This window comes from Tigriopus californicus, chromosome 5 (assembly GCF_007210705.1).
Source record: "Tigriopus californicus strain San Diego chromosome 5, Tcal_SD_v2.1, whole genome shotgun sequence".
NCBI classification, from domain to species: domain Eukaryota; kingdom Metazoa; phylum Arthropoda; class Copepoda; order Harpacticoida; family Harpacticidae; genus Tigriopus; species Tigriopus californicus.
Genome location: NC_081444.1, coordinates 5451157 through 5465454, shown reverse-complemented (window position 1 = coordinate 5465454; position 14298 = coordinate 5451157). Strand labels below are relative to the sequence as shown.

The 14298-nt window shown below is 39.9% G+C and overlaps 1 protein-coding gene across 1 annotated transcript in view; it reads left to right on the top strand.

Annotated features, from left to right (window-relative positions):
* Nucleotides 1-600: 600 nt before the first annotated feature.
* Nucleotides 601-14298, top strand: part of LOC131880286 (succinate--CoA ligase [GDP-forming] subunit beta, mitochondrial-like) — a 21406-nt gene continuing 7708 nt past the window's right edge. Inside the window, exons 1-5 of the mRNA XM_059226872.1 lie at nucleotides 601-882; nucleotides 2956-3108; nucleotides 5090-5203; nucleotides 6070-6324; nucleotides 9367-9588. Coding sequence (XP_059082855.1) covers nucleotides 733-882; nucleotides 2956-3108; nucleotides 5090-5203; nucleotides 6070-6324; nucleotides 9367-9588 — 894 coding nt within the window. The 5' untranslated portion in view covers nucleotides 601-732. The remainder of the gene's footprint in view (nucleotides 883-2955; nucleotides 3109-5089; nucleotides 5204-6069; nucleotides 6325-9366; nucleotides 9589-14298) is intronic.

Below are 14298 nucleotides of genomic sequence, written 5' to 3'. Positions count from 1 at the left end.
ACATGAAATTCAATTACGCTCGCATTGCTCCATGCACAAAGTCCTTCAATCAAATCAAAAATGAGTAAATGGGTTCCAACGTTTATGGGAAGCTTTTCATATTCCTATCGAACCCATTTAGGGCTCCATGTTCCCTTCGCGTGTCTGAGGTGGCCATAATATGAACCTTTAAAGAGAAAAGCACGCCTATTTAGTTTGATAACTTGATTTGTTACGACCAGAAACGACTAATGGCGATCAAAACAATCCCATCAATTCAACCAAGTTCTCATGAACCACCCCCTCCATCTTCCTAATCTAATGATATCATGCAATTTACGTCACCTTAAGATCATGCCAGATAGAGGGAAAAAAGATAAAACCCCCGCGCAAGAAAATAATACGCTTTCACCAAACCTTTCAAAGGCTCGGTTATTTGCTTCAGGCTGGCTTTATTAGGTTAATTACATTGATTCATTAACCATGCAACTAAACAATAAAGCCGTCTTGGCCAATTATGAAACCATACCCATTCCACAATCCCCCCCATTGCCCAACTGTGAACCCATAAACTGAGTCGTTAACGTACACATGAGGATCATCATCATCAGCTGACCTCCACGAAGCCCTTCTCTTGCTGAGTTTGATCCATGCATCCATCATCCATCCAACTACTACCAACCTCTGTTGTTTGAAGTGTGAACTTGAGCTCGCCAGCATTCCAAGTCCTCCATTCTACGTACTTGTCCGACCATGCCGATTCTAAGCAAAACTTTGACCTCGTTCTTGTACAAGAGCTCTCCGGCTCTCTTGGGAGCAGCCTCGGGTCCTTCGACGACCATTGGTCAACAAGCCGTGAGACATCTCGATCTTTTGGAATATCAAGCCAAGGGACTTCTCCAGGTACCACATTCCCAGACTCATTATAGAAAATGGAGTAATCTTGTGTTTCAGTGAGGAGACCTCATCATAATATGCATAATATGTATAATATACTTTCAAACACACTTAAGTATTCTAACATTGGTTTTTTGCCCCTTCTTTGTGCTTGGGTGCTCGAACATATGAACCTAAGAATTGGAAGACCCCTGCCCAAAAGCTAAAATGGTGTGTCTAAGGTACAAGAAAGATAGAAAGTAATTGTGTCCTTACTTAAGCAACCTGCACATGAATGTCTCATCCAAGTGATGTTTGATTGGAAATGATTTCCCAGCCAGTCACGTCATGGTTTATAAGATATTTGGTATAACAGAGCTGGAATTTTGTATATGGTTCAAATGGTCGGCTGAGAATTGGCCGGCTTTAGGTCACATCCAGTCTGGAGTCACTTTTGACAGTAAATGCATCAAGTTGGACATGTAAATTGTTGCAATTGAAAGCAAATTACTCCTATAGCATGTGATTGGTTCGAGCCAAAGTTATAGCTTTAAGAGAGAGAAGACTTAAAAAAAGGCCCTCCTGAGTTCCATTTACAAATTTTGAGCCATGTTTTATCGTTTTGGCCAGGTCTATCGATGTTATTAAATGCTAATTTTAGATAAGATAAATGGTTTAAGAGATGGACGTTTTAAGTCCATATCTCTAGAAGACGAGAGTTTTTTTAAATTCCAAACCTATCGGGAAAAAGTAGACTTAAACTAAATCTATTTGTTCTTACTTTGTAATGGGTTTCAGCGAATTAAGGTACGTTAAAGAAAACTCCCAAAGATGAGTTAAGACGGATAAGATATAATATAATGTAAGAATAGTGTCCAGGAACCATTATGGTTACTAGAGCAAGAAAATATGTTTGTCAAGGAGTCACCAGATGTGGCGAATTGATGGTATTCCCAACTCACAAGGCATCACAACCATGCTTTGAAGTGTTCTGCTGAGGGACAATCTCGACATGCTTGTGGTAATTTATTCCACATTCACAAAGCTCTGGATTTGAAAGAGAAATTTCGGACGTCTAGGTTGGCCTTGCGGGTCTTCGAGGTTCCCCCTTGCCCGGAACCCAGTGTTTACGTCATCTTAAAGAGGCAAGAAAAGCCCACAACCATCTTCGAGCCTGTCGTTTGTTATAATAATCATCTTGAATACTTCAATGGTGCCTCCACGTGCTCTACTTTCTTGCAAAGTGGTTCGACCCAAGTTTTGAAGTTTTTCCTCGTATGATCCACTCATTCCAGGAATTATTCGGACTGGACTACTTCAATGAGGCTCATATATAAATGTATAAATAGGCGTTACATTTTTGGGTCAATTGTGGTTCATTGAGCTGTGTGCTCATTGTTCGATATCGATATTAAAATGGCGTTACTTTTTAGCCGAAAATAGGTGCAGACGCACGTTTTATTAAGGATGTCTTAATCAGGGATTACCTATCTAATAATAGACTTCCCATTACAAAGTTCCTCAATTATTTTATATTTCTGTTCAAGGTTTTGTCAGCACCAATCACTTGATTCAATATATATCTTTATCTTTATGTATATTATCTATATTTATCTTTGGTCTGAGAAAAAGTATGTGTTGTACAAAAAATGACTGGAGCCCATGTGAGTATGAATTCAATGTCAATGGTGCCTCCTTTTGAAAGGACCGTGAAATGATTATAAGAATAAGCTCCTGGCATGACAAGTTTCCATGTCTTAGAATGAAGGCTTTGCTGTATATTTTTCTACCTACTTTTGAAGTCTCAGCCTCAGAAGACTCTTTGATTTCAATCGTTAGATGACAGCTTGATTTTGGATCCACTAACAAGAGGATAAAGGAACTTTTCACAGGCAAAATGACAATGTCTCATGCAATATTACATGTCATGATGCCTTTAAATAGCGATGTATCATCCTCATTGCGACTTCTTAACCGGTCACAATGAGCTGAAACTCACGCGTTATTATTAATTACCAAAGGTGAACAGTTTGAGTGAAAAGTTAGGCAATGTTGTCCGGTCGCTTCTTAACTTGTTTAGAGATGTGTTTGTCATTCTAGGATCATGCCGTGACCGTTCAGAAGTTTCGTGTGGCTGCGAACAAGAGCGAGGCTGAAAACATTCCCAAGGAGTTTCCCTGTGATGAGTATGTTATTAAGGCGCAAGTTTTAGCCGGAGGTCGAGGCAAAGGACACTTCGACAATGGATTCAAGGTAACACTTTGATGAACAAATTTTTTTTAAGTGTCCGCGTGAACTTTTCAAAGAGCCTTTCTTTTGACCTTTTTCGACCGGATTACTTTCTCGAGCATGCCCAAAAATGCGTATTCAACCACTTATTTGATCAAATGTGAAACCTCTGCAAAAGTGGAAAAATAGGCTAAGAAATAGATTGGGGTAGGAAAGATGAAAAGTATTTTTTTCTGCGTACTTATGCATTACAATATCATGGAAGGTATTGGAGGAACATTCAAACTCAGGACCAAGTTGAATACGGCTTATAATAAATAAACAAGCCTGGTGATCAGTTTTTTTCCTGTGGTCTGGTCTTGTTTTCAATGTCAAAGTGACAAGAAAAGTTAATATGTTTCAAATTTACACGCAACAATTTGGTTCAGATGTGGTGTAATCAGAAACGAAGGATTTTTTAAACAAAAGTAGGTTGCGTAAAAGAATGGTGCATAAAAACTTGCCTCAAAACGACGATATGTCCGGAGGGAGGCGACGTTGTAAGCCGAGTCAATTCATATTAAAACTGTAAAAATTAATCGGAATTTTTAAAAAGAAACGAAAATGTAAGGGAATTGTCGAGAAAAGCGGGTTCCACTGTACTTTATTATTTCAGGACGATTTAAAGGCCAAGCTGGAATTATTTTACTCCAGTGTTACAAATAGCGTTAATCAAATTCAAGGCCATAAGATGTCCTAATTAAGAAAAATAAAAGAAAACCACCTTAATAATAGAATATTTTTTCTTTGCTTTCGGAGTGCTTGATTTATTACTCAGACTTTTAACTTTGTCATGTATCAAATTTATTTGAACAAATTCAAAGCCATGAAATGTTCCAATTCAGCAAGAAATACCTACATTATCTAATCTCAAATCTCAGTACAATGAAGAGTTTAAGTCATATCGGTCCAAAGAGTCCAATTTTCTTTTTGCTTTCAGAGTGCATAATTAATGTCCCAAACTTTCAACTTACACATGTACAGTATTGAAAAAGATTAAATGAGCGACCTCTTTGAAATCGATTGGGGATCATAGTAGAAATATTAAAACAATCAATATCTTTTGAGTAGTCCTTTGTTCAAGTCATATGCTAGTGGTCTAAAAATGTACTCTCTCAACAAATGGAGTAATTGGGTTTCTATAGAATTACGTTAATGCTTCTTTTCAAAATGGGAACACGATTTGATGTCCAGAGGGCCCCAACGTCATCGGGGTCTAGATTGTCTCTCCAAGAAGAGGATTTTCCTTTCGAGTTCAGATTCGAATCACTTCAAAATGAAAGTACCTTTCACCTGTGCCACTATCGCCAATAGAAAGGAACCAAAATGGACCACTAATGGGTGATAAAAGCTTTCCTCGATCAAAAAATTTCCGATCCTGTCGATTGCACTTTCTTACAAAGAACTACGTCTCACCTCAAGGCCTTAGCTTCCTAAAAGGATTATGAAACTTGTGATTGTAACTTGTGCAATTTTTGATAACGGCATCCAATTCTTCTACGTATATTTTCATCCATCTTGGGTAAGGGTGCTAGTGACTCTCAATCCTGAAGGTAATGCTTTCTGGGTCGACCTGGTGGACAAAATGAATATTTGATGGTGTTTTTTTTCATGCATTATTGTGACCAATCCCTTAAGATTTCCGAGAGAAGAAAGGTCCATTATTCAAAGGCAATATATAATGCCTTGTTTGTGTTTGAAGACCCTCCCCTCCATTTTGTCGTAAAATGTGGGGGAGATGGCAAGCTCTGCGTGTCATTCTGACCATCTCGAGACCAAATTACGGCAAACTCTGAATATTCATGAACTCTGACGATAGTTGTACTTCTGGAAGCAATACAGAAATATATAACCTGTGTCCTTCTCGGGTACTCCCTTCTCATATAATTATTAATGCCGAAGAGAAATAAAACCGACGTGCCATAAACACACAGACGCTTACTTTCTTTTCCTTTTTTTTTTTTAGGGAGGCGTTCATTTGACCAAGGATCCCAAGAAAGTCCCGGATTTGGTCACCAGCATGATTGGAAACCGCCTTATCACAAAGCAGACTCCAAAGGACGGAATTCCAGTCTCTAAGGTACGTAAGACGATTCTTGGGTGGATTTGTAAGGTGACAAAAGCAACCTGGAACCGCTTCCTTGGACTTCAGGTGATCGTAAATCTTGGCATAAATCATGTTTAGCACTCGTAAGATCAACTGCATCCGCGGCCCATTTTGCGACCGTGAATCGGGGCCTTGAAGTTAAGAGCTTGTTTGCTGTGACTTAATAGACCTTCCAATGACCTAAATCATAGGATGGAAGATCGGACGCGTGCTTGTTGGTGCAGGCTTTATTAGGTAATTGTGTAGGAGGAAAATGGTTCCAAAACTAACCCTGGAAAAGGTCCGTGGCCAAATGCCCCTGCGCGTAATATTCTAATGTCGCATTATTACCTCATGGACCGTTGTTAATGCCTTTGGAGATGAAGAAGCAATCTTGATCAGTCTGAGGGGAAATCACAACTAAATGAAACGTGTACTGATGTAGCCAATGATTATCACATCAAGCTTCATTATCTAATGATGATGGTTGGTCTATACCACTGCAAATAGAAAAAATGGTATTGGGCTCACCCAACCAATTACTGAAAGTAACTGGTCCTGACACTCGGCGAGTTTCGTATCTTAGTTCGAAAGTTTCCCAACCAAAACGTTTCTTTGCCTTCCTTTCGGAGCCATTTTTTTTTCAAAATCTTTGCCATTGTTCGCACTGTCCTTTTCTATATCCAATCCGCAACAAATACTTTTGACAGGTACTTTCCTCACTGAAATTGAAAAGAGAGTGTCGGGATATCCTTCTGGCATTATCCGAAATACGATTCCATTCGGCCCAAGAAAAAAAATGAAATAATACCGTGAAGAGTCCCATTCGAATTATTTTCATTTTCGATCTCTCTTTGAAGGTGATGGTGGCCGAGGCCATCGATATTACCCGAGAAACCTATTTCTGCATTGTAATGGATCGTGAGCACAATGGTCCAGTGATTGTGTGCTCGCCCGATGGAGGCATGGACATTGAGGAAGTCGCCGAAAAAACGCCTGATCGTATCAAGAAGATCCCCGTGGGCATTTCCACTGGATGCACCCCAGCCGTGGCCAATGAGGTGGCCGATTTCTTGGGCTTCAAAGGCGAACTGAAGAGTCAATGTGCTGAGCAGGTAATTCAATGTGGGACCCACGAAAGCTTCAATCTCCATTTTGGCCTCAAGGCTCGTGAAATGGGCGACTTTGAGCTCACACGAAATGCCAAATGCGATCTGCGAGCGTTTGAGCATTGAAAGTCTGTTTTGGACACCAATTGAACGATGTCAAGGACGAGTGGAAGAGTCAAAGTGTTACTGGATGAACGGAACTGGAGAATGCTCGTGGCGAGTTTCTACTAGAGCCTTAATCTCCGTTGGTCATTCGATGCAACATATCAATAACCTTTGGAGCCTCCTCCTCATCCATTAGATAGTGCCTGCAAAGGCCCTTGTTCACGTAGATGGTCTGACCTTTATTTACCAAGCATATTCATATGGTACAGAGATACGGAAATGGTCATGCAGCAGTTGTTATGATTATCTACTTTTCGTGCGCTTTTATTTCCCTATATTACTGTTCCGATTTCAGATTTTTTGACACATGATCGTGTGACTAACATCAAAAACTGTTACACTATTTAATGCAATTCTTCACATCAAGCACCTTCTGGTTAGTCTCGGAATATTATTATCTTTTTGGCCCTAAGGTATTTCAGATAATGATTATTAGTGACCAAGCAATTTACACCTCATTTAACAATTCTCGAGGATTCCAATTACATACACTGTTTAACAAAAAGCCTTTGACTGCAGTGGCTGAAACAAGATTCATATTGCCTGTAAGTTCATTTTGTACGAATCGTTCGCCATGATATTAAGTTTGGTTAAAACTTAAAATTCTTACAAACGCAACACTTGTGAGAATGTCTGTGTAGAATGCTATTTTATGCTACTAGAATTCCGAAGTAACTGGAGGTACACTTTACCTCCAGGAAACTTAAGAGGTCCTGGAATGGCAGGATGATCGCTAGGATTAGAGAATGTTGCAAGGTCACTCAACCGAACCCGAGATAACTTGAGCTTTGTAGGACCAGGCTGTAGGCTCAGTTGGGCCTTGTTGGGCCTTCTTGATCGGGTCAGAAGTTTCTAGGACCAAATATTGTTTATGGGCCCTGCAAATTGGAATTCCGATCCATTCGGGGGTTAGAATCCGGGGTCCTATCTAGCCTACTGTTCAGAGTCCAGGAACATGAATTCATTGCACAAATAGGACATTTCCCACGTTATGAGTGAAGCTGGAAAGTACTGCAGCCAGCGATGAAGACCCAAAGGATTTCTTCAATACAAGAATGACAACATGAATGATATTTCGTCTTGTTCTGTGAAAGATGGTTGGAGATCTCTCACCATCTTGGCTTTCGTCGTGTAGCGCCTGAGTCAAGATGCAATCTTGAATATGATATTCAATACAAGTATTGTAGTTTCCGCCACCAAGAAGTGTCATTGGGTCCAATCCGATTGCCCAAGTGCCTCCCACAAACATATAGAGCTCATTTCCAATTCCCAAAAGAGAAGAAAACTGGGTGGGTTTCTTGGCAAACCATATTGGATAATTTTGGTGGTTAGAATGTAAGCACAATCCACGATCATCAATGGTAACCAAGGGAGACTCCGAGTATTCTCACCACTAAGACCCCCGCCCATATTATGCCCCTATACATATACTATATAGTAATATGTACATGAATGCCGAGTATCGAAAATGGATGGCATCGTTCTTCTCCACGTTTGGCATAAAATGTTATGGATGAGTGGCAGCAAGGGAGGGACTCGTTACTGGACCTGATTGAGCTTAGGAGCAAAGAGACCACGTCGATGTAGTTCACGCTTCAAGATGAACGAGGTGTCAAATACTTCCTTCTTTTCTTTCTTTTATCTATCTTTACATCCCTCTCCAGTGGTAAATGAGTTACGACCACAGATCCAGACTTGACGAATGGAGGCAATGAATTCCAAATACAATTTTGGGATGCTAGGAAAATAATATTTCCATTTGTGAGCGAACCTCGTGTCACTTTCAAGAAGATTCGAATGAGTTTCCTCCCCGTGATAGAATCTTTTTTATGAGGAAAGGGGAAATTGGTTGGGCCTCTCTGCTTTTGTAGATGCTGAATGCGAGGTTTAGGCAGATTAATCAGGGAAAACCCATTGGGGACCTAAATTATCTCTCTCTCTGTTAATGCGATAGCTTACACGAGTTGATTGGCTTTGTATGAGCATTGTTGGAAACTTAATCTGGACGACCTGAAGTGCAACGACTACCAACTATCGGGATAACCCACCTTTAATGCACAGTATTGTCGGACTTGTGTTTTAATCCAAGTTGAAGTTATATTGGATGGCTGGAATTGAGTTTCCAATTAATTGTAGTTTTAATTATTGGTAATTACTTGCATTTCAAATTCACGTGATTGTTATTGATTGAATTTGAGAATAAAGAAATTGTAAGAACTTGCTCATCGAAAACCAGCGTTTGAAATAAGTTTCATGTCAAAAGCAAATGATGTTTTGACTTTGAAATCAAGGAATTATAATCAAGTGCATTTATACATAAATGAATCTCACAGTACTTTGTTATGCAGTATCCTTGAGAAGCTTGGGTTACAAATCGAAAAAAGAAACATTTGATACAATTGAGCCCGATAATTTCCGTTTGTTTGGTGCAAATAAAAAACAGTTGAATTCCACATTTTTCTCCAAAAGGCGTTAGTGTGATCCACTAAGTCCAACGCTTCCTTGGCGCTTTGAAGTTGAATGAATGAAGTGTACTAAGTAAGGCTACAAAGCCTTCTGAAGTATTTCTCTGCATCATGGGAGTGCTTTGGAACTTTCGTACATCATATCTCAAGTGATGTGGCCAAGCTTCCATTTTCCTCCTCCATTAAGGAGTTTCGTGATTTATAACTGTATCTTTCCTTCCATTACATACTATCCTTATGTTCCTGCTTGTTCAATATACATAGTTTGGGTCTGTGAGAATAAAGGAGCCATTCTGAGAGCTCGTGTAAATTGAAATTACAAATAGCCTTAAGTGTACCCATTAAATGCCCACGATAATTAGTTACAACTTTCAATTGCCGCTAAATCTCGCTACAAACCAGTTAATTTGCTTTGTAGGTTCAACGCTTGTATGACATGTTTGTGAAGGTGGACTGTCTTCAATTGGAGGTGAACCCTTTGGCTGAGACTCCCCAGGGTAAGATTTATACCGCCGATGCCAAGTTGGGTTTCGATGATAATGCCGCATTCCGACAAAAGGCCATTTTCGACATGGAAGACACCACGGAATCCGACCCAAGGGAGGTCGAAGCCGCCTCTTACAACCTCAACTACGTTCAGGTAAGATCTATGGGTCTCGTATAAAGTTGGGGAAACAAAGGTTGCAATTGGACATCCCAAACTACATGCCAAGTTAACAACTCAGGAGTTTGAAGTTTCACCATATGTATTAGCTTGCAAACCATGATTTCTTAACTAAGCCAGGATAGATATTAGTTCAGAGGCTTTTCTGACGTAAATACCAACAAGCTGAAGTAAGGCGGCAATGGGTTCAGATGAACAAGTTTTCAAGGGCATTGGAAACTTCCAAAACCCACACTGAATTTGGATTGTTGCCAATCAAATGAGGGCGCCTATCGAACAGCCATCATACTGTGCAACTCAAACCACACTGCCTTCCTAGAGAAATGCCTGGTGGAGTACCTCTCCATCAATGGGTAAAGTCCTTTGATACTTCTACGGGCCACGTGTTAACTTGGCACAATGAATAGACAGTACATAAGTCAATTACTCTCCTCACTTCATCCCGTATCTGCACTTATTGTTCGCACAATACAAAAGAATAATGCAAGCTAGGAGAAGGTATTTTCAGGATTGTATTTGTGAATAAAAATAGATTTTGAGATAGCTGTGTCCACGTAAGCGGATTCTCGAACAAAACGCTGGTCTACAGGTTACTGAATCACACCAAAAAAAATGATGAGAAAGGGATATGAAACGTGAGGAGTCGATGGCTGGATTTCAAGATTTGGGATCTCTAAGAAAACAAACTTCCATTAATCTGTATTTGTCTTCTTCCCCACTTGAGTGTGTTCAAGAGTTTGCTCGTCGGGGAAAAAAGTTGGTGGGACATAACCCCTCTCCAGTACTCTCGTTTCATTTTGGAATTGACAGAAATTGGAGGATCTGACAATGCTAAAATGGGATGTCTCACAAACCCTTTCCATTTATTTTACGGCTGTAAATTACTGATGATACCAATCTGTCTTCTACACAAACATACAATCCAGGACTGCTGAGATTGGTCCCATATTGTTTTTTGAATCAGGTCTGGTAGCACATTCTGACCCAAAAAACAGTCAGGGAACAATCTCGGCAATCCTGGATTGCGATCTGCCGGCGCAGGCAGGCAGGTTGGTTACATCAGCACTGTAAATATTTATCGACATGACCCGTAACCCCGGAACCATTTATCATTTTTTAGTGGTTGTGAAAGACTAGAGTTATTTTCACATGATTTGAGCAAACATTTCAACTTTGGACATTTATTTTCTAATCATGCGAGTCGATGCTGTAAAAGCTTATATATGTGCATAAAAGCAACACAAGGAAAATTCGATTGCCAATAAGGGAGTATTTTAAGTCAGCCTTTGTTATAAATTGACTCAAAAATCAGCCTCTTCTGCGAGTCATGTCTTCAATCCCTTTTGGTGTCGTTTTTAACCCTATCATTTACTCTAGTTATAATTGGCAATGGCGGTGCAATCAAACGGAAAACGAAATAAGTTTGCGTTCGAAATAACTCGCTCCTCTCAAAGAAAGACGATCGAACCAAAAAAGTCTTTTTTGCTCCAACAATTTACTTGGATTTCCGCCAGAACCTCCTTCAAATGAAGCCTTTTACTTCATTTTGAAGTTGGTTCTTATTTCGGTTGCCTGAGAGGTTGCTCTTTGATGTTGGTTTCCGAGGATGCTTACCAAAGACTAGGATGTCAACTTTTTGCCGACAAAGAGAGTTTCACTTGCGTTGAAGAAGTGCTATGATGGAAACTTTGACCTGGCACACCTTTATTCAAGATGCTCGAGCACTGGATGCTAATTGTTTTGCTAAGATTCATTAGCCTGGACTAGAGCTCTAGGGAGAGAAGTGCCACTCCAGCCCAACCACTTGACACATTTTGGTGGTTCGGCGGCAGCAGGGTGTCGGGCTGATCTACTTCCATTACGTTACTAGGTTCCAACCAAAGCATTCATACAAGCCATATACCCACTGGCTCCCTGAATTCGGATCTTAATTTTGAGAATCACGTAACCAAATGTGTGCAATGTCAATCCTCATTGGACACACAATGCAGCCTCACTGGAACCAACTTTGAGTCATTTAGAGCTGATTCTTGCAAGTAGATGTAAGGCAGATATGTCATTTGTAAACTTGTTTTAGAATCGTTTGTCCAGAATATAAACCTTTAAAACAAAACACTTGTTTTATTGGATCACTCTGTTTTGAGACATGAAAACGTGTGGTTTTAAAACAGGTAAATAATTGTGTTAGCTCCTCGCAATAACAATGCCGATGTGGTGCAAGATTTTCATTTGAAAAGCCTGCACGATGACTAACGACATCTTGAAGGCACAAAGGTGAAATGATCTATTTCCCTCGCAGATCATCACGAAGATCTTGTGGAAGTTCGAAACATTTTAAGACACGGGCGGCAGAATATATTTTGCCATGCTTCATTTGAAGTAAATTTTAACTCTTCCCAAAACTTACATCCTCTCCAGATGTCATATCAATAGATAAAATGAACTTTTCGATAAGCTCTTCATCATGTTTCAGGATGGGGATATTAAGTCCAGATAGGGCCAATTAGCCATCTTCGAAAAGTGATGGCGTAGACTTTTTTTTAGTATAAACAATTGTTACGAGATGCTCGTGTCATTGAATACAACAGTGATTAATGTGTGTCAGTTTCACGGGGTTTTGCGTGCTTGAAATTGCTTTGTCTCAGTTTTATATTTTGATCTGAGGCCAGGAACTTAACGCTTCACTTAGGAAGTTCACACATACTGTGTGTAAACTTGACGACATGTATTTACAAATTGCTGTTTCGCATCAAAAACATGAAAATTTACCCACCGGAACGAAAGTGTTTTCGTCTGGTCTCATACTGAATCATACGATGCTGGACATTGTCAACTGAGGACTCAAAATACAGACAGACCCACTTCCCTGTGGATTTAGTCCGGCTCAAGTTTGTAAACGTCTGTATTGTCACCACCTCTAATTTCGTTTGGTTCCCATGGAAATGATACAACATACGCATTCGTATGCAATCTCAAATGGCAAGCAAAGTCTTCAGAAAGTTGCACCTTTTTTGCCAGACTTGAACTCTCTTCATACTTTCGGTTACATTTATGCATCTCCGTCCAATCTGTTAGAACGGACCGGTCTGTAAGGATTTAAGTTATTTCAAAGTGTCCGGACTTTGTAATATTTGCTTGAGAGGAATTTCATTTCATCTGGTTTGAGTGACACATCGAGTGGGTACTCATGCACGCCTGGTCTAAGCTAGAATTTAGCCCTGAAAAGATATAGTCATATCAGGGGCGCTTTTTTGAAATCTGGGAACCTAAAAAATCAAGTTTATTGTAGATGACATGTGTAGCTCATATAACACCAGAAAACACCTTTTTTGTAAGGTATATTTGAAAATACATCTTGTGTTATCATGAACTTTAAATGACTACATATGTATGTTTCAATCAGCAAAAAGATTCCTCTTGGTTCCCCAATGTAAAGTTAGATTAAAAAGAGTGGAAAAAATAATTTGGCTGAGTACCTTGTCGACACTTTTGCTCTCACTCTATACTCCTAGGATGTATCCTATATCTCTCCTCCTATATTTGTCGCTGATTTTGTTTTTGTTTTCGTAGTGTCTTTCAAAAAGGACCAGATATCTTCAGTAAGCTATGATCTAATATACTAGTTTCTAGGGTATGAAGGGAATCAGGCAGAAAATATTACTCTAATACGGTACATACAGTTATTAGAAGATTTTGCCAAGACAGAGTCAACCAAGAAATCCAATATTCATGGATGGAAGAGTTCAGACCTGAATGCACACTTGCATTCAACGCTATTTGTTTCATCAAATTTACGGAGATGCTTTCTGAAGGAAGCTTTGTGACGAGCTTTTATCTCCACTAGGTTTCTGTCTTTTGTTGTGCGAAGAAAACTCATACAACGAAAGGTTGATCTCGAAGGTCAGTAGTCTTGGAGGATTGACCAACTCTAAGGCTTTGACCCTGCTGCGAAATCGCGGCTGTCAAAGTTCATATCGTAAAAGAGAATTCCAAAATTCCGTTTCTTGTTCCACTTCATTTGGATCGCTGCCTAATTTAGTTGAAGGTTCTTCAACCCTGCGTTCGATCCCAAACCAAGGCCGTAAACAATAGACCAAAAACAATTAGAAATTTCGTGTACCTATGTTGTTGCACCATACTTCCCTAAACCGAAAGTTTTGGTATGTGAAGGAATTTAGGCTGTGCTTGTCCTCTTGGGAGATAACATTCCACGGATGACTAGGCAACCCTTCCGTGCTATTGAAGGCCATTTCATTGCTAGGCCTCCTACCCCAACGGCCTTTCTGAGAGAGGAGCTGATGGTTCATGTAATGAAAGAGGCAATGATGCGACTGGCCATCTCCGAAGTTTTATCGGGCAACATGGTGCCAGAATTGATCTGGTCCGTGAAATAGTCGATCATTTTATTTGGGACCGTTCGATGTAAGTTTAGGAACGGGATGGAAATGGTATCGTCATCCGTCAAATTTCAATCGCTTGGATCAATATGATTCTGAACAAATGGAGTCTTTGACAACTCCCTTGGCTACAACATCCTTTTAAGCGTTGTGCACTATATATTAGCTCCTGGCCTGTCACTTGATTTTTAAACGAGACATCTATGTTGTTCCAACTAAGAAACTCAGTGTGGCAATGGGTCGAACAAAGTTAATTGCTTTATGGAACGCAACTGACGTGTCTCAAGTC